Source organism: Ranitomeya imitator, chromosome 4, assembly GCF_032444005.1.
Source record: "Ranitomeya imitator isolate aRanImi1 chromosome 4, aRanImi1.pri, whole genome shotgun sequence".
NCBI classification, from domain to species: Eukaryota; Metazoa; Chordata; class Amphibia; order Anura; family Dendrobatidae; genus Ranitomeya; species Ranitomeya imitator.
In genome coordinates, this window is record NC_091285.1 from 196,534,514 (window position 1) to 196,561,864 (window position 27,351).

General features: G+C 43.6%; 1 protein-coding gene across 3 annotated transcripts in view; it reads right to left on the reverse strand.

The window, feature by feature from the left end:
* Positions 1 to 2,746: 2,746 nt before the first annotated feature.
* Positions 2,747 to 27,351, reverse strand: part of TDG (thymine DNA glycosylase) — a 28,155-nt gene continuing 3,550 nt past the window's right edge. For 2 of the 3 annotated variants that reach the window (XM_069764241.1, XM_069764239.1), the window contains exons 2-10: positions 23,620 to 23,876; positions 23,214 to 23,497; positions 23,052 to 23,121; positions 20,738 to 20,873; positions 15,167 to 15,249; positions 14,975 to 15,069; positions 13,335 to 13,506; positions 10,595 to 10,723; positions 2,747 to 5,811 (exon numbers count right to left, since the gene is read on the reverse strand). In XM_069764241.1, coding sequence (XP_069620342.1) covers positions 5,687 to 5,811; positions 10,595 to 10,723; positions 13,335 to 13,506; positions 14,975 to 15,069; positions 15,167 to 15,249; positions 20,738 to 20,873; positions 23,052 to 23,121; positions 23,214 to 23,497; positions 23,620 to 23,824 — 1,299 coding nt within the window. In that variant the 5' untranslated portion in view covers positions 23,825 to 23,876 and the 3' untranslated portion in view covers positions 2,747 to 5,686. The remainder of the gene's footprint in view (positions 5,812 to 10,594; positions 10,724 to 13,334; positions 13,507 to 14,974; positions 15,070 to 15,166; positions 15,250 to 20,737; positions 20,874 to 23,051; positions 23,122 to 23,213; positions 23,498 to 23,619; positions 23,877 to 27,351) is intronic. The other variant, XM_069764240.1, reaches the window with a different exon arrangement.

Here is a 27,351-nt window from a genome sequence, read left to right on the forward strand (position 1 = left end):
AAAAAAATAATAAATCGTGATATTCTCACCTTCCCGCTCCTTGCGATGCTCTCGTTCCCAATAATGGCTCGCGGCAATTACTCCAGATGACGTAGCAGTCTCGCGAGACCGCTACGTCATTGCCGCAAAGCATCACTGAGAACGGAAGCATAGTGAGGAGTGGGAACGCTGTGAGGGACGCCGGAAGGTGAGAATATCACAATTTATTTTAATTCTTTTTTTCAACAATTATATGGTTCCCAAGGCCTGGAGGAGAGTCTTCTCTCCTCCACCCTGGGTACCAACCGCACATGATCCGCTTACTTCCCGCATGGTGGGCATAGCCACCATGCGGAAAGAAAGCAGATCAATGCATTCCTATGTGTGCGGAATCCCGCGATTCCGCACAAGGAATGAACATGCTGCGTTTTTTTCCGGGATGCGATTCCGCCACGGAAAAAAACGCAGCATGTGCACAAAAAATGTTATCATGTTTTTATAGCGAAAAAAACGCGAAAAATCCTGAACGTGTGCACATAGCCTAAAGTTGGAGAGAAAAAGACTAATGGAGTTATGTAGCCCCCCCAAGCTGCAGTGATTGCCAAATCCTAACAGTGTGTAATATACACACACTTCCAATATGGCTATGCTTGATAGTGGTCATGTGCCATCTAGCTTCTCATCTGTAAGGGTATGTGCACACGTTGCGGTTTTTACTGCGGATCCGCAGCATTTTTGACGCTGCGGATCCGCAGCAGTTTTCCATGCAGTGTACAGTACCATGATAACCTATGGAAAACAAAAACCGCTGTGCACATGCTGCGGAAAAAAACGCGCCCCATATAATGCTCCATAAATGTTAATTATGGCCCCATAAAGATATTTGCCCCATATAGTGCTGCACAAACGTTATGGCCCCATAAGATGCTCCATACAGACACTTGCCCCATTTGCTGTTGCAGCAATGAAAAAAAAAAAAAAAAAAATCACATACCTCTCCGTCGCTCAGGTCCCCGGCACTTTCAATATTCACCTGACTTCGTTCCGGCGCCGCTCCATCTTCAGCGTCTTCTGCGCTGACGTTCAGGCAGAGGGCGCGCACTAACCACGTCACCGCGCCCTCTGACCTGAGCATCACTGCAGAAGACGCTGAAGATGGAGTGGCGCCCGGAGCAGGTGAATATCGCGCAGCGCTCCCCCCTCCCCATTATACTCACCTGCTCCTGGCGCTGTGCAGTCCCTGGTTTGACGGCGCCACAGCTTCTTCCTGTAATGAGCGGTCACCGTTACCGCTCATTACAGTAATGAATATGTGGCTCCACCTCTATGGGAGGTGGAGCAGCATATTCACTACTGTAATGAGCGGTACCATGTGACCGCTCAGTACAGGAAGAAGCTGGGGAGCCAGGGACCTGCAGAGACCGCGCCAGGAGCAGGTGAGTATAACTAGACAGCCCCCGCTCCCCCTCACCTGCCGACCGCTGGGTATGACTCGAGTATAAGTCAAGAGGGGGACTTTCAGCCCAAAAAAATGGGCTGAAAATCTCGGCTTATACTCGAGTATATATGGTAAGCCACGAATGTATCCTGAAAAATGAGAAAAAGAGGTCATATTACACTCACCCAGGGGTGTTCCCGCTGCGGTCCGGTCCGATGGGCGTTGCGGTCCGGGGCCTCCTATCTTCATAGGATGACTTCCTCTTCTTGTCTTCACGCTCCGGCGCAGGTGTACTTTGTCTGCCCTGTTGAGGGCCGGGAAAGGTCAGAGAGGCCTGGTGCCTGCGCACTGCAGTACTTTGCTCTGCCCTCAACAGGGCAGACAAAGTAAGCCTGCGCCGGAGGTGCTGCGTGAAGACAAGAAGAGGACGTCATCCTATGAAGATAGGAGGCCCCGGACCGCAACGCCCATCGCACCGGACCGCAGCGGGAACACCCCTGGGTGAGTGTAATATGACCTCGTTTTCTCATCTTTCAGGATACATCGGGGGCTTATCTACAGCATTACAGAATGCTGTAGATAAGCCCCTGATGCCGATGGACTTAAGGTACCGTCACATTTAGCGACGCTCCAGCGATATAGACAACGATCCGATCTAAACTAGATCGCTGGAGCGTCGCTGTTTAGGTCGCTGTAGAGATGTCAAACACAGCAACTCCAGAACGATGCAGGAGCGATCCAGTGACGTACTTATCGTTGTCGCTGGTTGTTAGCTCTGTGAAAAAACATTGCAGGCATCGTTGCTTTTGCTGTCAAACATGGTGAATCACGCTGACCTGACGACCAAATAAAGTTCTGGACTTCTAGCTACGACCAGCGATGGCACAGCGGGATCCAGATCGCTGCTGTGTGTCAAACACAACGAGATCGCTATCCAGGACGCTGCAACGTCATGGATCTTTGTCGTTCTCGTTGTAAAATTGCTCAGTGTGAAGGTACCTTTAGCTCACCTTCGATTTTGGGGGTGACAGGTTCCCTTTATAGAATCTCCATAAAAGTAATTTTAACCACTGTTTTCAGTCATGAAAGATGGAGAATGAATTGTTTATGGTAATAGGTTTCATAACCAACTTATTTTTCCAGGATCAAATAATGCTTAACATTGTGCTACTTCCCCACCACTGACTACTGTAAAAATGATAAGAACTACAATTGTGAAGCCCATAGTTTGTCTCAGGCTGGTGCCGGTACTATATGCTCCAGGGCACGAGCGACACTAAAATTTCTTATTTGCAACATATGTGGAAACAAATGACCAACCCACACCGCTTGTTTTACAGTTTTTCTATTTAATTCAAGTAAATAAAACCATGTAGAATGTAGGTTGCGGACTTTCATTATCCATCTGCTAGTTTCCGCTCCATTCTTTTCTTTTTTTTTTTTTTTAATACACATCACAAATATATATATATATAGATATATAAAAAATGACCCAAATAGTAATTATCTGTCTACATCATATTCTATAGCATTTAAAACAGGAAAACTGCCAGTTGCAAGGAAAAAAAAAACAACAATCTGACATACTGGTATTGTACTGCTGTTACACACATGTGCAACAAGAGCAAAACATAGCACCAAAATTACTTACTTAGAATGGAATGACCCATATCTTCTGACATGTCCACTTGGAGTTTAAAAGGGATACAATAATGTAAACTAATTTCCAGTGTACATTCAGTATCAATTTCTAATTGTTTTAAAAATCTCTGCTTGCCGTCACTGAATATGAACCTCCACCAATTATTTTCAGGAAGTAGAAATCTGTCCTGGTCACTTGTATAGTTCATCATAAGACCGTACTTAAGAAACCAAGACCTTCAAGAACCCATCTATGACCCACAGGAGCTAATCAGTGAATGTTCCTCATCATTGATTGCACGTACAGAGCTTCAGAACCAGACACCAATACAGAAAGTGGATTAGAATGTTATATCATTATTTAAAAACATTCTTTTAAATTCACAGTCATCAGAATTAAGGGGGTACTTGGGTCAAATCAAGTTATCTACCCGCAGGTTATAACTTATAGACCAGTTCATGTCCGACCACATGGACCACCACCGATTGGCAGAGCAGGGAACTTTTATTCCCATTAGAATGAATGCCTGAGCGCTGCTACATTCATTCTCTATGGAGCTACCAGAAAAGAGCGCAGAGCTCGGTAGTCACATACGGATCTATGGGGCTACCAGAAAAGAGGAGCGCAGAGCTCAGTAGTCACATACGGATCTATGGGGCTACTAGAAAAGAGGAGCGCAGAGCTCGGTAGTCACATACGGATCTATGGGGCTACCAGAAAAGAAGAGCGCAGAGCTCGGTAGTCACATACGGATCTATGGGGCTACCAGAAAAGAGGAGCGCAGCGCTCGGTAGTCACATACGGATTTATGGGGCTACTAGAAAAGAGGAGCGCAGCGCTCGGTAGTCACATACGGATCTATGGGGCTACCAGGAAAGAGGAGCGCAGCGCTCGGTAGTCACATAGGATCTATGGGGCTACCAGAAAAGAGGAGCGCAGCGCTCGGTCGTCACGTAGGATCTATGGGGCTACCAGAAAAGAGGAGCGCAGAGCCCGATAGTCACATACGGATCTATGGGGCTACTAGAAAAGAGGAGCGCAGAGCCCGATAGTCACATACAGAATGTATGGAGCCGCGGTCAAGCATGCGCACCACTATTCCATTAGAATAGGATATAAGTGCCTGCTCTGCCCATTGTTGGGGGTCACAGATCAATAAGCTATCAGCAAACTAATTTTATTGGTATGTGCTATAGATAATTCACACCTGTAGTCTATTTTTTTTTTTAAAAAGCAGTAAAGTGAAGCTATTTGCTGCATTTTTTACACAGAATTTTACTGCCAGGAATGAGTTTTGACTGTAGAATTTTTTTTTACCAAAAACACCAAGTGTGAACATATGGGATTTCTTTAATGATCTCAGTCGATATGATTTCGGTAAACAGTTCCTTTAGATCCTGCTAGTAAAGTATTCCTAAAAATGCCAAAACTGAGCGTTAGCACTTTAACACAACACTAAGGCCAAGTGCACACGTTAAGTTTTTGGTGCAGAAGTTTCTGCATCTTTCGGCAGTAAAAACGCAGCGTTCAAAATACGCAGATTTTTGGTGCTGATTTTTTTTACCACTCATCCTTATGAATGAAATCTGCAGCAACAACACTTAAGAATGGACATGCTGCAGATTTAAATCTGCAAGTCAAAAATCAGCAATGTGTGTACGAGGCTCCAGGATTCTCATTCACTTTGCTGGGACTTTAGGAAACGCTTCAGGTTTTGTGACAAACCTGCGCAGGAACAATTCTGCAACGTGTGCACAGCCCCTTATATGTGACAATTTGTACCCCAGATTCCTTTAGAAAATTTAGCCCGTTTGCCATAGTACAGCCTGACTACCCTCCGCTATGGCAACCACAATGTAGTGTTGTTCATGAATTCATTCCCTCCAGCTGTGATTTTCCTGCACACGTAACAGATATGTATCTAACAACTCGTGACCTCACATTTACTGCGGTCATATCATAACTTAATCCTTGCCCCTGGATTTAATTCTAGCAATTCTTCAAGTATAGAAACATTGTAAGGTAATAAATAAATCGCTGTCGTGATCGCGCTACTGTAGCCATGGAGCAATTTCTATTATTTCATATCAAAGGTTGAGTTAAAAATGGAGCCGAACCGACGTCCGGTTACCGTACAGTACACATACCTCTCTGATGAAAAGTATCATACGAACAAAAGAAGAATAAACAACAAACACATACTTGGCATACCTCCGTACCGGTGGGCCAAGCAGCATCTTCAGCATTTTTATAAAATAAAGTATGTCCAACATTTACAGAACTGCCTTTCAACACAAATCCATATAAAAAGGCAGAACAGACAACGTTTCCCCCCCCAGAATAAAACGATGCGCTGCAGTTTGGGACTGCAATAAACATCCAACATGACGTAAAAAAGAAAAATGGCCGAAAAAGAAAAAAAAAGGCTACACACTAAGTGGTCTAAAAATGGTCAAATCTTCCAATAGGACGACCTACTTGAAAAGGTAATAGCTACTATTAATGCTTACACTAAGATCAGAGGTAAAATGAGAACAAAAAGGCATCAGTTCTTCAACTGAGGTTCAGTCCCTTGCGCCTGCACTAAAACTGCAGTGTGCTTGCATAGCTGGGAGCGCCGGGGGTCCTCAGACGCTGCCGCCTTCTTCCTGCTGGTCTTCACTGTGATTATATGTAGACATCTGTTCAACGAAGGGCTGAGGCACCCACTGTCCGTTCTGAGACTGATCCGCCGGCTCCGAGGTACGGGGTGCTGGATATATCAACGAAAACACACACAGAAAAACATTAAAGGTCACATACTTTGGGGGAATTTTTTTTCTAGCTGCAACAATCCAGATGTTGCTACGTAATCTAAGAGCAGCATGATATGAGGGCGGAGAGCCTGATTTCAGTGATGTGTCACTTACTGGGCTGCTTGGTGCCGTTTTTATAGTAAGGTTATGTTCACACGTTGCGTTTCTGCTGTGTTTTTTTAAGCAAATTTTCACAGTACTCCTGACTGTTTAATCAAAGGCCTGCGTTTTTGCAAAATGCAGCATGTCCTTTCTTTCAGTATCCGGTTTTGCTGCGTTTTTGGTGTCAAAACCTGATGAAGCTGAATCAGATTATTTTTTATGAACAAGAGAAATGTACGTGGGCAAAAACTACCGTAATCAGAAAACGCTGCAAAAACTAAGCTAAACTTGTCTTTTGTAAGCAGCTTAAAATCTGCTTACAAAAAAAAAACAACCAAAAAAAGCAGCAAAAACACAGCGTGTGAACATAGCCTGACCGTTTTGTCTGTTGTAGATGTAGCAATGGTCAGCATGTGGCGCTGGGTGTGAACCCGGATTGGCAGCTTTCTGTGTACACTGCACATTGTTACCAAGCCGTGTGCAGACAAGCACATTTTTGGTCCTAGTGCAATCTGACAAAACATCAGTGTTATTCTATGGGGCTGTGCACGTCAGATTTTTTCCTTGTACTGCGCCAATCTGAAAGGGAAAAAAATAAATTGCTGCATATTCAAGTTTGAGCTGATATTAGTATCGCACTTGGCCATGTAAGTCAATGAGTTGGTGGAAGCCAACGGACTGCACTCTGATGACATATGATTGCAGTTTGATTTCCACAGAATGGAGGAGAGGGGGACATTTTTTTCTCCATCTTCTTCTCATCCGAGAGAATTGGTCGCACTATGATCAGACTGTGATTTCCAGAATCAACCCTATTCTGTAGGATGAGAGAACACACGATCGTATACACCTGCCCCAAGATCTAGTCATGTAGTGATAATCTCCTGATAAAACACCGATTGTATTGAAACTGCAGCACACAGCCTAGTAAGTGGCACATCCCTAGATTCAGGCTCTCTTGCACTAGAATATGCTGCTCTCAGATTAAAGAGTAAAATCCTGTTGACAGATTCCTTTAACAAAAGAACCCTATAGTCAACATATACCACTGTATGCCTTATACACTGGCATACACCAAATCATGCAGCCGCAGGGACTCGGACATAATATACGAGCACGCCCGAGATACTCGGATAACACAGTATTAGTGATGAGCGAATATACTCGTTGCTCGAGTTTTCCAGAGCACGCTTAGGTGACCTCCGAGTATTTGTTAGTGCTCGGAGATTTAGTTTTCATCCAGCCTGAGTACATGTGGGGGTTGCCTGGTTGCTAGGGAATCCCCACATGTAATCAAGCTGGCTAATAGCTGTAAATCATTCAGCTGCGGGAATGAAAACTAAATCTCCGAGCAGTCATAAATACTCGGAGACTACCCGAGCAACGAGTACACTCGCTCATCACTACACGGTATCCAAGCATGTTCACTCATCACTACTCACACATCGTTTACTTTGGTCTACTTGTAGGAATTCAAACGACCGCCGACTCCATCTAAAGGCTGTAAAGAGCCGTACACCACGTAGCCAATATGCATATCCATAAGTGAAATGCAGCTATTGGTTTTCAGTAATTAAGTAGGGTACTCCGTGTAAGTAAGACCTCCTAACATGTACTTCCATTTGACATCATATGGGCAGAGGGGAACTACAAACGGCTGCAACTAACAACACGACCTCGGCTGCACTGGTAACTGCAGAGAGATTGTGTGAACACCCACAGCTTCCAGTCGGTGGATAAAGACACACAGTCATGGCTGAAAGTGTTGGCACCCTTGAAATTGTCCCAGAAAATGAAGTATTTCTCTCAGAATATAATTCCAATTACACGTGTTTTGTTATACACAGGTTTATTTCCTTTGTGTGTACTGGAACAACACAAAAAGAGTGAAAAAAAAGGCAAATTGGACAAAATTACACACAATATTTCTAAAATGGTCCGGGCAAAATTGTTGGCACCCACAACTTACTATGTGGTTGCACACCTGAACAAATAACTGCAATGAATCACTTCCTATAACTAACAAGCTTCTTATACCTCTCAACTGGAATTTTGGACCACTCTTTTTTTGTTCTAAGTTTCTCTCATATATGAAGGGTGTCTTCTCCCAACAGCAATTTTAAGATCTATCCACAGGTCTTCAGTGGGATTTAGATCAGGACTCATTGCTGGCCACTTTAGAACTCTCCAGCGCTCTGTTTCCATTTCTGGGTGCTTCATGAAGTATGTCTGGGGTCACTGTCCTGCTGGAAGACCCATGACCTACGACACAAACCCAGCTTCCTGACACTGGGCATTACATTGCAACACTGCAACCCAAAATCCTTTGGTAATCTTCAGATTTCATGATGCTTTGCACACAGTCAAGGCCCCCAGTGCTTGAGGCAGCAAAACAACTCCAAAACATCTGTGAACGTCCATGAGCTTGACTGTAGGTACTGTGTTCTTTTCTTTGTAGGCCTCATTCCGTTTTCGGTAAACAGTAGAATGATTTGCTTTACCAAAAAGCTCTATCTTGGTTTCATCTGTCCACAGGACACTTTCATTAAGGTTTTTGGCTTATTCACGTACACTTTGGCAAACTGCAGTCTAGATTTTTTTATGTCAGCAACGGGGTCTTCCTGGGTGTCCTGCCATTTTGTTTCATTTCATTCAAGGGTTGACTGATAGTTTGCACTGAAACTGATGCACGATGAGCCTGCAGGACAGCTTGAATTTCTTTGGAACTTGATTGGGGCTGCTTATCCACCATCTAGTGTTGCAAAATGTCACCACTTTTTCTCAGCTGTCTATGTCCAGGGAGATCAGTTACAGTGCGATGGGTTTTAACCCCTTTACCCCCGGAGCCTTTTCATTTTCGTTTTTTGCTCCCCTCCTTCCCAGAGCCATAACTTTTTTATTTTTCCGTCAATATGGCCATGTGAGGACTTATTTTTTGCGGGACGAGATGTACTTTTGAACGATACCATTGGTTTTACCATGCCATGTAACAGAAAACGGGGAAAAAATTCCAAGTGTGATGAAATTGCAAAAAAGTGCAATCTCACACTTGTTTTTTGTTTGGCTTTTTTGCTAGGTTCACCAAATGCTAAAACTGACCTGCCATTATGATTCTCTAGGTCATTACGAGTTCATAGACACCTAACATGTCTAGGTTATTTTTTTATCTAAGTGGTGAAAAAAAAATCCAAAAGTTTGCTTAAAAAAAAAAAAAAAAATTGCGCGATTTTCCGATACCCGTAGCGTCTCCAATTTTCGTGATCTGGGGTCAGGTGAGGGCTTATTTTTTTGTGTGCCGAGCTGGCGTTTTTAATGATACCGTTTTGGTGTAGATACGTTCTTTTGATCGCCCGTTATTGCACAGGCGAGTATGAATGAGCATCACATGCTTGAAACAAAATTGTTTACCCACAAATTTTGAAAGGTGCCAACATTTTTTTTCCGGACCATTCTGGGGGTTTTGTGTGAAATAATGTCCAATTTGCCTTTTTTTCCCTCTTTTTTTGTGTTGCTCCAATACACACAAAGGAAAAAAAACGTGTAATTACAACAATTTTATGGGAGAAATACTTAATTTTCTAAAAAAAATTCAAAAGGTTCCAACAGTTTCGGCCATGACTATATATAGATGAAGATAAGGTCACACAATGAAATCTATTTCGTGTGCATGGAATAGCTTACTGGTAATAAGCTCCAACAGCAAAAAATGGTAGATATTCTGCAAACAATCTGCAGGCAATAGTGTACATGTTTCATGCATCAAAAAAGCTTTATCAATGAAATGGGGTAATCAAGTTAGGACACAGGCAGATGTTTCCTTTACTAGTACTCCTACAGTAACATTTTTTCATTATCAAATCGTATTATGCACCAAAAATAATGGGGACATTTAGTAGGGGTGATAAGATCCAATGCTTCAGGCGTGGGATAAAAAAGCAGATATGATCTGGCTTTGTAATGTTATAATATTTGATTAAATATAACAAAGTGCTTAAATAAAATATTTAATGTTTAGGATTCAGACAGACTAGCGGTATTTTTTTGGGACATCGTGAAACACTAAATGTTATAGAGGCAACAAAACGAGCCTTGGTTGAATTGTTGTCCATGACCGTACAGAATGTTGGAAGTGGGGGGAGGAAAATGACTAATATGATGATCAATTACAGATATTGAAAAATACTCATAGGTACAAAACAATGGTTTTGGAATATACAGAAGGAATGGATATTAGCAACTCTCCTGTAACAAAGGGGATTTATATATCAGAAATAAAAGAAGGGATTGGAGATGGGGGTGAGGGGAGAGGTTCTATTTTATTTTTTCAAATTGGCATGGGAGGGTTGTGTGGATAATTCTTAATGTATGGGATATTTCTAATTATTATTCCTTACAAATCTTCATTCATTTTCCTTTGTAGAATATAGATAAAGTATTATCAGGCTTTAAAACGTGGAAGCCGCTGTGTGTGCAGTTCTCCAAGTGATCAATAAAGTGTTGGATGTTTTGCCAGTGATCGGCTGATCGCCTGAGGGCTAGTCCAGTTGGGACAGCAGAGTGAAACAGAACTTTTACAACTAAGCACAACAATCAGAAGTCACATTCCCATCCCAGTAGTAATCTCACTGTCCACGTTACCTGCAGGGTCTGACGAGTCACTGCTTCCACCCTCTGCATTCGGGGTCTCTTCGGGGGCACTCCCAAACGCTGCAGCATCATACCCAGGATCATACTTCTCCTGCTTCACGGCCTGCCGCTTGGCATCCTCTGTTCAGCAGAAGAGGAGAACAAATACCAAGATGTGAGGAGGACATTCCTTTCACAAAATAGCGGAGTAAGGTGTGGTCATACTGAAGGGTCCTCCATACTGGTTACATACATCTCATGTACGAGAGCGTAGCCGCGGCTCAGATAGAATAGCACACATTTTCATACAATATTCGCCAATCACTAATCTCTGGAAAGATGTTCTAGGAGCTGTTGTGCTTAAAACACTAGTGTCACATCTGTCCATAGGAGCTAGGCATGAGAAGTTGTCCATTGTCCTGGCCATTATGGTCTTGGCTTAAGGTACCTTCACACTAAACAACTTCACAACGATATCGCTAGCGATCCGTGACGTTGCAGCGTCCTGGCTAGCGATATCGTTGTGTTTGACATGCAGCAGCGATCAGGATCCTGCTGTGCTGTCGTTGGTCGCTGCAGAAAGTCCAGAACTTTATTTTGTCGCTGGACTCCCTGCAGACATCGCTGAATCGGCGTGTGTGACGCCGATTCAGCGATGTCTTCACTGGTAACCAGGGTAAACATCGGGTTACTAAGCGCAGGGCCGCGCTTAGTAACCCGATGTTTACCCTGGTTACCATCGTAAAAGTAAAAAAAACAAACACTACATACTTACCTTCAGCTGTCTGTCCCCGGCGCTGTGCTTCCTGCACTGGCTGTGAGCGCCGGTCAGCCGGAAAGCAGAGCGGTGACGTCACCGCTCTGCTTTCCGGCCGCTGTGCTCAGTCAGTGCAGGAGGAGTGCAGAGAAGCAGAGCGCCGGGGACAGACAGCTGAAGGTAAATATGTAGTGTTTGTTTTTTTTACTTTTACGATGGTAACCAGGGTAAACATCGGGTTACTAAGCGCGGCCCTGCGCTTAGTAACCCGATGTTTACCCTGGTTACCCGGGGACTTTGGCATAGTTGGTCGCTGGAGAGCTGTCTGTGTGACAGCTCTCCAGCGACCAAACAGCGACGCTGCAGCGATATCGACATCGTTGTCGGTATCGCTGCAGCGTCGCTTAGTGTGACGGTACCTTTACTGAGAAGCAGATTGGAAAGCATAACAGATCTAGCTCAGGAAACATAGGGCAGTTGTTGGGCGCCTACATCTTGTCATCATATCCTGGAGGAAAGGAGTCAAGATTATTTCTGATAAGAGTGGAGATATGTGCATATACACATCTCATCACCTCCTGCGCTCAACCATCTGAATCTTGGAGATACTAGATAGCGATGAGCGAACGTGCTGGGATAAGTTGTTATCCGACCATGCTCAGGTGCTAACAGTGTCTTCGGCGTGCTCTAATATTATATTTAAGTCTTCGCTCCTGCATGTCTCATGGCTGTTTGACAGCAGCAACACATGCATGGATTGCCTAACAAACAGGTAATCCCTTCATGTGTTGCAGAAGTCTAACAACCACGAGACATGCAGGAGCCGAGACTTGAATAAAGTATTCAAGCATGACGAAGACACTCTGTTAGCACCTTATCCGAGCACATTCTCTCATCACTAATATTTGATCCTTTTATTCTGATAATATGCACCACTTTATGTACATGCTCAATAGTGAGGCAGTGCTGTGGAGTAGGGAGTAATGGAGTTGAGAGTCAAAAAAATTGAGGAGTCAAAGGTTTGGCTTACCGACTCCACAGCCCTGACGGCAAGTGGAAAAAAGTGTTAAAGAGGTTATCCACTACTTTAGCATTGATGACCACTGAAGACGAAGCAGCTCTGCAATTGAGCATTTCTGTCTAGCGGCCACTGCCGGCACTGAGAACAGCTGATCGGTGGGGCTGCTGGGTGTCAACCACTGACCAGTCAGACACTGATGACCTATCCTATGGATAGGTCATCTATGCTAAAGTAGTGGACAACCTCTAACTACTAATGGACTAGGATTAAGAAAAGACTATATTATAGCCCAAAATAATTTTATTCTTAAACAATACATACAAATATATACACATAAGATAAAGTGCTGCTGTAAAATATGGGGACATATAAAGTGAATATCCCATCTAATTCAGCTGTACGGTTGTAACGTAGAGAACAGTAAATCCCTTATAGTAGGAAGTGATAACTCCTTCCCCGTGGATTGAACAGGTTGTCCAACTAGTACTGATAATGTAGTATGGCACTTACAAGTGTAGCAAGTTGGCTAGATGTAGTGTCCCCAACGCACTTTCATGGCTCTTCTTCAGGAGACGTGTGTTGGGAAGGGGAGAGCCAATCATAGGTACAATATGGAAAGTGTGTGGGTCATGTGACGTCAGGAGTGTATGGAGAAGTGGAGGCATAATGTGGCGCATGTAACGCCACCGCAATACCCCCATGGGGTGCCTCGATTCGCTGACTTCTGGAACACAAGTTCATCACCACTGCCTAAGCAACGGCACATTTCCAAAGTGAAGAAAAAAAAAAGTTTTGTTTATGCACCAGTTGTTGACAAACAATATTAAACAAGTTTTTACTTTTTTGTGCTACTGCTTTTATTTTGGGGACATTTGGTGGAACTGCACGGTGAACACACTGTCATTTGATAATTTGTTATTGTGAAATGGAGGTGTAATATAATTAATCACACATCCAACTAAAGACTGGCTTACCTTGTGCCAACTGCAAGTCGAATGTGTACTGCACCTCATGAACTTCCCGGGTGCCCTCAATGCCCTTAATTTGGTCTCTCAAATCCTTTAATTTGATATAGTGATGGACCTTGTCTTGAGCTCGAGGAAATTGTGCACACCGAGCACTCGATGAAGGCATGACATAACAAATCTGTATGCAAAAAGAGGACAGGCGGGATTAAACACCTTTTCAGCAAATCTTGGCGGCAGAGCAGAACATTTATTAGCCCAGTAAAAAGAAGATTTGGGGGTTTCACCGTAAAATCTTTCTCGAAGCCTTCATTGGGGGACACAGCTAAACATGGTTTCCTGTGTCCCGGAACGAAGCCAAAGAGAAAAGAAGGACAAACCCTTCCCGCAGCGGAGCAACTAGCTCAGCTATCTAAAGGAGAAATTTAGAAAAAGGGATTTTCTTTTTTTAATATAATATAGGAAATCATACAATTTTCCGAAATACATGAATATATTATTCATCTCACAAACTTTTTTTTAACCTGTTCAGGTCCCACATATTTGGGGTCTTCAGGCTTAGACTCCAATTTGTTGTTTTTACTATACAGAAGTTAATGGGCAAAGCCTATTTTTTACATTTTGATCTCACAAATTTCACGTAAATTTTTTTAGGCTTAAAAGGTTAATGTTTTATTTTAGATTCTGGTTCATTTTCCAGTATAAAGTCATACCCTACGTAGACCACTTGTGTTCGCCTTTTGAATGTATTGATGGACTACACCCCTAATTCATTAAAGTGTTTTCACCAGAAAGTAGTTATAAAACACTGATAAGTCACAAATTTTGGCTCAACTCGAGAGTGCACAAAAAATTTGATTAAGTTTTACCAAAACGGGGGAAAGTGGGGCAGGACAGGGGCGTGAAGCCAAAGCTCATCTACTTCATGGTGAGCTGTGGAGCATCTTAAACCAGAAATCTTACTTCAAAGATTTCAAATTCATTCTAATAGCAAAAATCATTTTTTAGTCCCAAATACATTCATTTCAGTAAAAATAAGAATCCCGCAAAGGTGGACAACCAAATTATACGGCCACATGGGAGATATGGAGAAAAATGAAAGGGTCACCAGTCACGAGACGCTGCAGTAGGATTACCTGTAGAATACTTATAACATTATGTGGATGGAAAAAGACATTATAATTCAGTATATAATAAAGATAATGGGGAGATTTACTAAAACTGCCTAATTAGTAGTCAGTGTAAGGACAGACTAGGCCGCCATGAATGCCCCAATGCGGTTTGGTAAATGGGGTGCATCTTTAGACCGTCTACTCTGACTCTGCCCATCATTTAGGCGTTGTTCCCACGATGAGTATTTGATGTAGCAGATAAATCCTACACACGTTAATGGAACAGTAAGATACTGCGCAGCAAAAATACACAGCGTCATTATCTGACCAGATACTCATGGCGGAAGCTTAAATCTTAGCAGGCTTACTTATTGCCACATCTTACGCCACACCTCATTTTACACACTTTCCCGATAAGCCATGTCCCCTTGATGAGCATCTAAGACATAAATTTCATGTAATGCCAGGCGAGAAAGACAGTTTTTGGGCATTTAACAAAGTAAATTTCCCCCATTGATTTAAGTCCAAGAAACTGACTGTATCCGTCTCTGGAACTCGGTGTGGTTGGATTCCGAAATCAAACTTTTTAATCTTGACACCAAAAATTTCTTTACTAAATATTTCGTATATACCTAAAAGGAAAAAGAAAGGATAAAATTAGGACCCTAAACTCTAGGAGGAAACAATACAGCAACAATTTGGAATGAAAATAGGGGGAGGTCAGCTTACATTTCCCGTTAAAAGCAGCTATACGAGGTTTGTATTTCTGTAGCTTTTGTACCAGGATTCTTCCTCCTTCTCGGAACTCCTTACTAAATAGAAGACGTGGACAGAAAATAGTACATTAAAGAGAATAGGTCACCAGATTTTTGCTATTCCATTTGAGAACATCATGGTGTAGGACCCAGATTCCAGAGATGGATCACTTACTGGGCTGCTTGCTGTCATTTTGATTAAATCAAGAGTTTTCTCTGCTGCAGGTCTATCGGTTCTCTAAATACGGAGCTCTGTATAACCCCGCCCACACCACTGATTGTACATAGGCAGGAAGCTGCGTGGGGGGGTTATGCAGAGCTCATGAATATGGAGGACTACCCAGCAGCAGGTTTACTAGTCCTCTAGGAATAATCTCCTGCTGATAAAACAGTGATTTTATCAAAGCTATACTAAGCAGCCTAGTAAGTGACACATCGCTGGAACCAGGGTCTCTGCTTCTACATTATGGTGCGCTCAGATTAGCAGGCAAAAACCTGGTGATAAAATTTCCTTTAACCCCTTCATGACCCAGCCTATTTTGACCTTAAAGACCTTGCCGTTTTTTGCAATTCTGACCAGTGTCCCTTTATGAGGTAATAACTCAGGAACGCTTCAACGGATCCTAGCGGTTCTGAGATTGTTTTTTCGTGACATATTGGGCTTCATGTTAGTGGTAAATTTAGGTCAATAAATTCTGCGTTTATTTGTGATAAAAACGGAAATTTGGCGAAAATTTTGAAAATTTCGCAATTTTCACATTTTGAATTTTTATTCTGTTAAACCAGAGAGATATGTGACACAAAATAGTTAATAAATAACATTTCCCACATGTTTACTTTACATTAGCACAATTTTGGAAACAAAATTTTTTTTTGTTAGGAAGTTATAAGGGTTAAAATTTGACCAGCGATTTGTCATTTTTACAACGAAATTTACAAAACCATTTTTTTTAGGGACCACCTCACATTTGAAGTCAGTTTGAGGGGTCTATATGGCTGAAAATACCCAAAAGTGACACCATTCTAAAAACTGCACCCCTCAAGGTACTCAAAACCACATTCAAGAAGTTTATTAACCCTTCAGGTGCTTCACAGCAGCAGAAGCAACATGGAAGGAAAAAATGAACATTTAACTTTTTAGTCACAAAAATTATCTTTTAGCAACAATTTTTTTATTTTCCCAATGGTAAAAGGAGAAACTGAACCACGAAAGTTGTTGTGCAATTTGTCCTGAGTACGCTGATACCTCATATGTGGGGGTAAACCACTGTTTGGGTGCACGGCAGGGCTTGGAAGGGAAGGAGCGCCATTTGACTTTTTGAATCAAAAATTGGCTCCACTCTTTAGCGGACACCATGTCACGTTTGGAGAGCCCCCGTGTGCCTAAAAATTGGAGCTCCGCCACAAGTGACCCCATTTTGGAAACTAGACGCCCCAAGGAACTTATCTAGATGCATAGTGAGCACTTTGAACCCCCAGGTGCTTCACAAATTGATCCGTAAAAATGAAAAAGTACTTTTTTTTTTCACAAAAAAATTCTTTTAGCCTCAATTTTTTCATTTTCACATGGGCAACAGGATAAAATGGATCCTAAAATGTGTTGGGCAATTTCTCCTGAGTACGCCGATACCTCATATGTGGGGGTAAACCACTGTTTGGGCACATGGTAAGGCTCGGAAGGGAAGGAGCGCCATTTGACTTTTTGAATGGAAAATTAGCTCCAATTGTTAGCGGACACCATGTCGCGTTTGGAGAGCCCCTGTGTGCCTATGCATTGGAGCTCCCCCACAAGTGACCCCATTTTGGAAACTAGACCTCCCAAGGAACTTATCTAGATGCATATTGAGCACTTTAAACCCCCAGGTGCTTCACAGAAGTTTATAACGCAGAGCCATGAAAATAAAAAATAATTTTTCTTTCCTCAAAAATGATTTTTTAGCCTGGAATTTCCTATTTTGCCAAGGATAATAGGAGAAATTGGACCCCAAATATTGTTGTCCAGTTTGTCCTGAGTACGCTGATACCCCATATGTGGGGGTAAACCACTGTTTGGGCGCACGGCAGGGCTCGGAAGGGATGGCACGCCATTTGGCTTTTTAAATGGAAAATTAGCTCCAATCATTAGCGGACACCATGTCACGTTTGGAGAGCCCCTGTGTGCCTAAACATTGGAGATCCCCCAGAAATGACCCCATTTTGGAAACTAGACCCCCAAAGGAACTAATCTAGATGTGTGGTGAGGACTTTGAACCCCCAAGTGCTTCACAGAAGTTTATAACGCAGAGCCATGAAAATAAAAAAAAAAATATTTTCTCAAAAATGATCTTTTAGCCTGCAATTTTTTATTTTACAAAGGGTAACAGGAGAAATCTGACCCCAAAAGTTGTTGTCCAGTTTCTCCTGAGTACGCTGATACCCCATATGTGGGGGTAAACCACTGTTTGGGCACATGCCGGGGCTCGGAAGTGAAGTAGTGACATTTTGAAATGCAGACTTTGATGGAATGCTCTGTGGGCGTCACGTTGCGTTTGCAGAGCCCCTGATGTGGCTTAACAGTAGAAACCCCCCACAAGTGACCCCATTTTGGAAACTAGACCCCGAAAGGAACTTATCTAGATGTGTGGTGAGCACTTTGAACCCCCAAATGCTTCATAGAAGTTTATAATGCAGAGCCGTGAAAATAATAAATACGTTTTCTTTCCTCAAAAATAATTATTTAGCCCAGAATTTTTTAATTTTCCCAAGGGTAACAGGAGAAATTTGACCCCAATATTTGTTGTCCAGTTTCTCCTGAGTACGGTGATACGCCATATGTGGGGGTAAACTACTGTTTGGGCACATGCCGGGGCTCGGAATTGAAGTAGTGACGTTTTGAAATGCAGACTTTGATGGAATGCTCTGCGGGCGTCACGTTGCGTTTGCAGAGCCCCTGATGTGCCTAAACAGTAGAAACCCCCCACAAGTGACCCCATTTTGGAAACTAGACCCCGAAAGGAACTTATCTAGATGTGTGGTGAGCACTTTGAACCCCCAAGTGCTTCATAGAAGTTTATAATGCAGAGCCGTGAAAATAATAAATACGTTTTCTTTCCTCAAAAATAATTATTTAGCCCAGAATTTTTTATTTTCCCAAGGGTTACAGGAGAAATTGGACCCCAAAAGTTGTTGTCCAGTTTCTCCTGAGTACGCTGATACCCCATGTGTGGGGGTTAACCACTGTTTGGGCACACGTCGGGGCTCAGAAGGGAAGTAGTGACTTTTGAAATGCAGACTTTGATGGAATGCTCTGCGGGCGTCACATTGCGTTTGCAGAGCCCCTGGTGTGCCTAAACAGTAGAAACCCCCCACAAGTGACCCCATTTTAGAAACTAGACCCCCCCAAGGAACTTATCTAGATATGTGGTGAGCACTTTGAACCCCCAAGTGCTTCACAGACGTTTACAACGCAGAGCCGTGAAAATAATTAATCATTTTTCTTTCCTCAAAAATGATGTTTTAGCAAGCATTTCTTTATTTTCACAAGGGTAACAGGAGAAATTGGACCCCAGTAATTGTTGCGCAGTTTGTCCTGAGTATGCTGGTACCCCATATGTGGGGGTAAACCACTGTTTGGGTGCACGTCGGGGCTCGGAAGTGAGGGAGCACCATTTGACTTTATGATTACAAGATTGGCTGGAATCAATGGTGGCGCCATGTTGCGTTTAGAGACCCCTGATGTGCCTAAACAGTGGAAACCCCTCAATTCTAACTCCAACACACCCCTAACCCTTATCCCAACTGTAGCCGTAACCCTAATCACAACCCTAACCCCAACACACCCGTAACCCCAACACACCCCTAACCCTAACAACAACCCTAATTCCAACCGAACCCTAACCCTAAGGCTATGTGCCAACGTTGCGGATTCGTATGAGATTTTTCAGCATCATTTTTGAAAAATCCGCGGGTAAAAGGCACTGCGTTTTACCTGCGGATTTCCAGTGTTTTTTGTCCAGATTTCACCTGCGGATTCCTATTGAGGAACAGGTGTAAAACGCTGCGGAATCCGCACAAAGAATTGACATGCTGCGGAAAATACAACGCAGCGTTCCCGCGCGGTATTTTCCGCACCATGGGCACAGCGGATTTGGCTTTCCATATGTTTACATGGTACTGTAAACCTGATGGAACTCTGCTGCGGATCCGCAGCGGCCAATCCGCACTGTGTGCACATAGCCTAATTCTAAAGGTATGTGCACACGCTGCGGAAAACGCTGCGGATCCGCAGCAGTTTCCCATGAGTTTACAGTTCAATGTAAACCTATGGAAAACAAAAATCGCTGTACACATGCTGCAGAAAAACTGCACGGAAACGCAGCGGTTTACATTCCGCAGCATGTCACTTCTTTCTGCGGATTCCGCAGCGGTTTTACAACTGCTCAAATAGAAAATCGCTGTTGTAAAACCGCATTGAAATGCGCAGAAAAAACATGGTAAATCCGCCATAAATCCGCAGCGGTTTAGCACTGCGGATTTATCAAATCCGCAGCGGAAAAATCCGCAGAGGAACAGAATACGTGTGCACATACCGAAACCCTAACCCTACCCCTTACCCCAACCTTAGTGGAAAAAAAAAAATATATATTTTTTTTATTGTCCCTACCTATGGGGGTGACAAAGGGGGGGGGGGGGGGCATTTACTTTTTTTATTTTGATCACTGAGATATAACCTATCTCAGTGATCAAAATTCACTCTGGAACGAATCTGCCGGCCGGCAGATTCGGCGGGCGCACTGCATATGCGCCCGCCATTTTGGAAGATGGCGGCGTCCAGGAAAGAAGACGGACGGTCCCCGGGAGGCCAGGTAAGTATAAGGGGGGGAGATCAGGGCACGGGGGGGGGGGCGTCGGAGCACGGGGGGTGGTGGACCGGAACACGGGGGGGTGGATTGGAGCACGGAGTGGGGGATCGCTGTGCAGGCGGGTGGATCGGAGCACGGGGGGGGGGGGGGGGGGATCGGAGTGCGGGGGGGTTTGATTGGAGCACGGGGGGTGTGATTGGAGCACGGGGGGAGCGGGCAGGAGGACGGGGGAGCGGAGCACAGGACCGAGGGGAGCAGACCGCAGATCGGGGGGCTGGGGGGGCGATCGGAGGAGTGGAGTGGGTGCACATTAGTGTGTCCAGCCATGGCCGATGATATTGCAGCATCGGCCATGGCTGGATTGTAATATTTCACCATTTTTTTAGGTGAAATATTACAAATCGCTCTGATTGGCTGTTGAAAGTGAAACTGCCAATCAGAGCGATCGTAGCCACGAGGGGGTGAAGCCACCCCCCCTGGGCTAAACTACCACTCCCCCTGTCCCTGCAGATCGGGTGAAATGGGAGTTAACCCTTTCACCCGATCTGCAGGGACGCGATCTTTCCATGACGCATATGCTGCGTCATGGGTCGGAATGGCACCGACTTTCATGACGCAGCGTATGCGTCAAAGGTCGGGAAGGGGTTAATATTTTCTGTGCAATAAATTAATTATACCTTTTCCTCCAAACAGCTTTCACTCACCTAGAGAGGTCTTTGCTTCCTGGGGTCGTTCGCTCAACCATGTTGGTGAAGCCGATGCCATACTTCTCAGGCAGAGCGTGATCGTCCATGTGGTTCAGTTGCTGATCACTAAGCCCCGATAAGAAAAGGCATTTCCCTAGCAGAAGAATAAACGTATTCCATGCAGAATTAATCTATCTGAAACCTTCCTGTGTAAAGCAATAATTGGTACAGCAGCACAGATGTGACACCGACAATTAGACCAATTAATTCTGCAACGCTCACAGCAAAGGGAAACAGCACACACGAGACATCAGCGGCAACAAGGAGCTGCTTGTGTTATAGCAAGGCTGACTTTTTTCAGATGAATGAACACAGAATTGTTTGAGAATTAGGAAAAAAAAAAAAAAAATCACAGTACCAAACATATAAATTATAAAATGTCTTATTTAAACTACTAATAGCGACACAGATATTCTCAATCTTAAATGGTTAAGCCAAAAATGCATACACAAAAGAGACACTAAAACACAAGGCTTTTTTTTTTTTTTTTTTTTTTAGAAAAGGCTAAAACAGATCTTTCATTACAATACATGAAATGAAAGTATATATGTAAAGAAAATGGGGAATGCAAATACAGAAAAAGAAAGCGGGTATACCTGGAAATGAACAGCGTGTGATGCACTGCTAGAGTCTATTATAGGTCAATCTAGTGTTCAGGGCTCTAATAATAATAATAATACTACAAGAGGACTAGCATATAACACACATTATGACAAATTCATAACATACAGAGACTATTGTGGCACTCATCAATCTATTGTGGATCTGTATAATATCAAGCATGAGCCACAAAAGGATTAATAAATATCAGGATAGAAAACGTCCCGGTAGACTCTTTCAGTCACATTAAGCGTCCAAGTATGGGACCAAAAAAGAGCATGCATATAAATTAGCCAGAGTATACAGACATCATAATGAAAATAACATTACCAGCAGTGCAAGGGACCCACCACACCTGACGCGCGTTTTGCTATGGAAAGCTTCTTGAATTTATCACAATGTTTATTAAATGATAGTCCCCTTGTATTACTATAAGAGCCCTGTGCATCATACGCCATTCATTTCCAGGTATACCTGCCTTCATGGTTCTGTATTTGTATTCCCCAATTCCTTACTACATATATACTTTCATTTTTTATGTATTGTAATAAAAGATCTGTTTAGTCCTTTCTATATTAAAAAAAAAAAAAAAAAAAGCCTGGTGTTTTAAGGTACCTTCACACATAACGATATTGTTGCTTTTTGTGACGTAGCAACGATATCGTTAAGGAAACCGTTATGTGTGACAGCGACCAACGATCAGGCCCCTGCTGGGAGATCGTTGGTCACTGAGGAAAGTCCAGAACTTTATTTCGTCGCTGGACTTCCCGCTGACATCGCTGAATCGGCGTGTGTGACGCCGATCCAGCGATGTCTTCACTGGTAACCAGGGTAAACATTGGGTTACTAAGCGCAGGGTTGCGCTTAGTAACCCGATGTTTACCCTGGTTACCAGCGTAAACGTTAAAAAAACAAACACTACATACTTACCTTCAGCTGTCTGTCCCCGGCGCTCTGCTTCTCTGCACTCCTCCTGCATCCTGTGTCAGCGCCGGCCAGCCAGAAAGCACAGCGGTGACGTCACCGCTCTGCTTTCCGGCTGACAGTGCAGAGGAGAGCACAGCGCCAGAGGACAGACAGCTGAAGGTAAGTATGTAGTGTTTGTTTGGTAACCAGGGTAAACATCGGGTTACTAAGCGCGGCCCTGCGCTTAGTAACCCGATGTTTACCCTGGTTACCGGGGACCTCGGGATCGTTGGTCGCTGGAGAGCTGTCTGTGTGACAGCTCTCCAGCGACCAAACAGCAACGCTGCAGCGATCGACATCGTTGTCGGTATCGCTGCAGCGTCGCTCAGTGTGAAGGTACCTTTAGCGTTTAAACTACTAATAGCCCAAATTAGGCTCAGCTCTCCTTTGCTGGATCAAAGAAAATGGTTGACCAGCTGCAACCTTGAGCTGAGATTAACTCCTTAAAGGGTTGCCCAGCCTTTCGGTACGAGTCTGCAGTCATTCTGACTGCAGGCTGGTGAATCCTCAGAGTTGAGCCTAAATTTTGGGATTATTGGAGTCTCCGAGTTTTTCCAAGCTTTGCCGAAATGGCAGGACACTGACTGGAGTAGGATTTGTGGCAAGGCGCAAACATAGGTGCACACTGCTCTTCCGATGCTCCGGTTTCGTGAAGAGGCGTACTAAAAATGGAAGAGTCTAACAAGCAAACAATGCTTGGACTTACAGAAGTGGTTTCCAGGGCCCGGATAGTGATGGCCTTTGTATGCTGCCATAAGACCTGGGTTGATTCCAATCTGTGCAAAATTTAAAAAAAAAAACAAAATCAGCCAGCACCATACCAAAGCATCATCATACCATTACAATCACACTATTCCTAGATACTTACAATGACTATGTCCAAATTAAAAGTTAGGATATCTGGCAACGTTTTAGTTAAGAGCTCAGCTTCAGAAACTCCGTTAAATCGGTCAACCTTCCTCTTCACTTTGAAAGCGTCTGTGATCTTCTCTTGTTTGCCTGCCGATTTAGGGGCTTTTGGAGCTTTTTCCGCTTTAGGAGCCTTAGGTGCTTTAGGAGGCTTTGGGGCTTTAGGGGTCTTGGCAGCTGACTTCTTTGGTTTGGGTTCAGCTGGAGCTTTGCCTCTTTTTCTTTTTCCATTGGTAGGCTCTTCTGAAAAAAATTAAAAATAAATGCTTTCTGGACAGGTATCAAAAATGTTGGACAATTCCTTTAACAATGGATTTATATTTCACAATTGTACTGCCATAGAAAGGATGATTTTCTTAACTCACCTTGCATATCTCCCTGAGCAATGTCTGGAGCACCCATTGACACGTGCATATTGATGGGTTCGTTGGCTGGCACCCCCGTCAAGGTGTGCAGAACACGTGGTTCATTGGCTGCCATACCAGAAAATGCCTGAAGTTCATGGGCTGGGACTCCAGTGAGAGTGTGCAGGGTCCTTTGTTCATTACCTAGTTCCGGACCGTTCATCATTTGATGGAATGGATAGGCATAGAAAGCCTGGGCTTGCTGGAAGTTGTAGTAACTGGAAAGGAAATTAAATAAGCATAATTATAACATGTTAAAAAGGAAGATCTATGAAAAAAAAGCTTCATAGTGTGGATCTGCCAGGGTCATAGCAGCCTTTAAAGGGTTATTCCCAGAGCGTGCTATGCACTATGCTGATGCAATGACTCTTAAATGTAACAGACACTGGATGTAGGATCTCAGCCAAGTATGTTTAACTCTGAAAAGCTGCGTCGTTTCAAAGAGAGGTATACTTTAAAAGCCATAGGGGACAGAGCCGCGCTTGTCCGAGAGGTGACTTCTCCCTGCCAGCGACTGACAGGTCTCTCCCTTTACATGCAGGAGGCAGGGAGAAACTGCCGGGTCGCACCTGGCTTTTAAAGTAGGTCTTTCATTGAAACTCTGCAGCGTTTCAGAGTCAGACATACTTTGCTAACACAGCCAGTGTCTGATACATGCTGCCCGTGGATTTGGCAACATGTATGAACTGTCATGGTCACTTTAGGGTCTGCCACCATCAGTCCAGCATAGGTGACAATATTGGGAATAAGTAACACACGGTATGTAATATGTCATTGGCACTGCTCACCTTCCCATTCAGAAGGGAGCGGGGGTGGGCAGAGACTCCAGAAGCCTCTATTACAAACGTTCACAATTCTCTGAGTGAGCTCGATCCATGCTTATTTCAATAGATTAAGCTGCGACCAGACACCTTTACCAGCGCCTTATCTCCTCCGGAAACAAAGGACGGGCATGCTGTATTCACTCATGCCGATTTCTCTACCGCCCTGGCATTGGATGCCCAGGCATAAGTGGTAAGCCCCAATACACCACTGATCATCTCCCAACGCAAGCCGTTTCTGAAGACGTATCTTGTGTACCATCAGTTTTACTGCACTTACAAAGGCCCCTCTGTCCTAAAGATCGGTGGGAGTTACAGTAATCAGCGCCCCACTGATCCGTAATACAAGAGCATATCCTAGTAATAAGCCATATTATCACTGTGTAAGTCTTGGGCTACACAGGGACTCTCTTTTATAGTATAGATGAACAGTTTGTACAGACTACTGTAACTGTGAGGCTGGAAAGCCTGAAAGTCGCAGATGATTGAAGTCACACTTTAATTATTTCCACCATACAACTTAAAGAGTAAAACCCCGCACCACAATCATGGGGTGACTGGGAACACACTATATAGGTTGGGTTCATGCAATCGAATAAAAAAAAGTGTCTGTTCTTCATGCAGAAAAAAAAAACTAATTTTTTTCATCCGTATGGCTATTTTTTAACTCTATATGTCATCCGTATGCCTAGACATCTGCTTTATACATCCACAATTAAAATGCCAAATACAGTTTCTTCTGTAATCATTAAAATGGATCTAACTATTTCCTGCCACTTTCTGTTTTTGGCGCCTTAGTTTTTCGCCTCCCTTTTTCCAACAGCAATAACTTTTTTACTTTTCCATCACCAAAACATATAAAAGTTTGTCCTGTCATTGTGAGGAGTTATGGCTTTACACCATTACTGACAAATAGGATAAAAACTGTTTTATTTTTACAAAGTTCATTGTGCAGTAATAAGGACCTAGTAACAGGATTTTCCTTCTCAGTGCCATTTTGTTTTTAATTTACGGTAAGTAAAAAATATAAAAATTGGCCATTTTCCAAGATGTGCACTTTTCTTCTTTCTCAGTAGATGGAATATGAGAGCCTGTTTGTTGTATGGTTATGTGTTACTAGATGGTGGCCCGATTCTAACGCATCGGGTATTCTAGAATATGTATAGTAGTATATAGCACAGCCCACTTAGTATATAACACAGCCCATGCAGTATATAACACTGACCACGTAGTATATAACACAGCCCATGCGGTATATAACACTGCCCATGTGGTATATAACACTGCCCACGTAGTATATAACACTGCCCACGTAGTATATAACACTGCCCACGTAGTATATAACACTGCCCACGTAGTGTATAACACAGCGACGTAGTATATAACACAGGCCACGCAGTATGCAACACAGCCCACGCAGTATATAGCAATGTGGGCACCATATCCCTGTTAAAAAAAAGAATTAACGCATCAGGTATTCTAGAATATGTATAGTAGTATATAGCACAGCCCACTTAGTATATAACATGGCCCACGCAGCATATAACACGGCCCACGCAGCATATAACACGGCCCACGTAGTATATAGCACAGCCACGTAGTATATTGCCCAGCTATGTAGTATATAGCACAGCCCACGTAGTATATAGCAGAGACGTAGTATATAACACAGCCCATGCAGTATATAACAGGCCACGCAGTATGTAACACAGGCCACGCAGTATGCAACACAGGCCACGCAGTATATAGCAATGTGGGCACCATATCCCTGTTAAAAAAAGAATTAAAATAAAAATTAGTTATATACTCACCTTCCAGTGGCCCCCGAATCCAGCCCAGGCCTTTAGCGATGCTTGTCGTGACGCTCCGTTCCCAGTAATGCTTTGCGGCAATAACACGTGATGAGGTAGGTAGCGATCTTGCGAGCAGCTACGTCATCTCCGGTCATTGCCGCTATGCATTCTTGGGACTGGAGTGTCGTGAGGAGCGGGAAAGGCGCCGGAAGGTGAGAATATAATGATTTTTATTTTTTTTTATTATTATTTTTAACATTAGATCTTTTTACTATTGATGCTGCATAGGCTGGCCGGCCGCGACCAATCAGCGACGCGGGATTTCCGTGACAAACAGACGGAAGTGACCCTTAGACAATTATATAGATAGATTGGCATCCATTTGGAGTACATAACAGGTATTAACGGCTTATTACATTTTTAGGAACTGTATGGTCACAGAAAAAGGGCAGTATTGGAGTTCTGATTTTATTTTGCTTTACGATATTAACAGACGTGGCGATAAACAAATAAAAGCCCACATTCGAGGAAGTGATTAGAACTTTGTAATCATGAAAAGTTCATTTTTGTCATCACTGGGTACCTGAACCTGCGATAGTGCAATATACCACGATACTACAGTGCTCCAGTGTATGGGGAAAATGACAGTCTCCGGCAACGTCCAGGCTTCAGCAGCCCTGGGACCAAGGCAGGCAACCCATCGGTAAGTAGTGATCGGGGGCAGTGGCGTAACTTGAAACTCATGGGCCCCGGTGCGAAAGCTCCAACGGGGCCCCAAATATTGTAAATCTTTAACAGCAATAGACTTTTTCTATAGGCCAAAAGGGACTTTCAGGCCCCCCTAGGCTCCAGGGCCCGGGTGTGATTGCAACCCCTGCACCTGTTGTAGTTATACCCCTAATCAGGGGAGACAGGCGTCTGAGTGGACTTCTGGGCCGGATCGAGCTCCTTAAATACTTATGTCAGAGACTGGCAGCAGCATTTAGGGTGTTAAATAGTGATGAGCGACCGTGCTCGGGTACAGTGTTATAAGAGCATGCTGGTGTGCTACTACAGGATCGAATACTATGTGCGAGTCC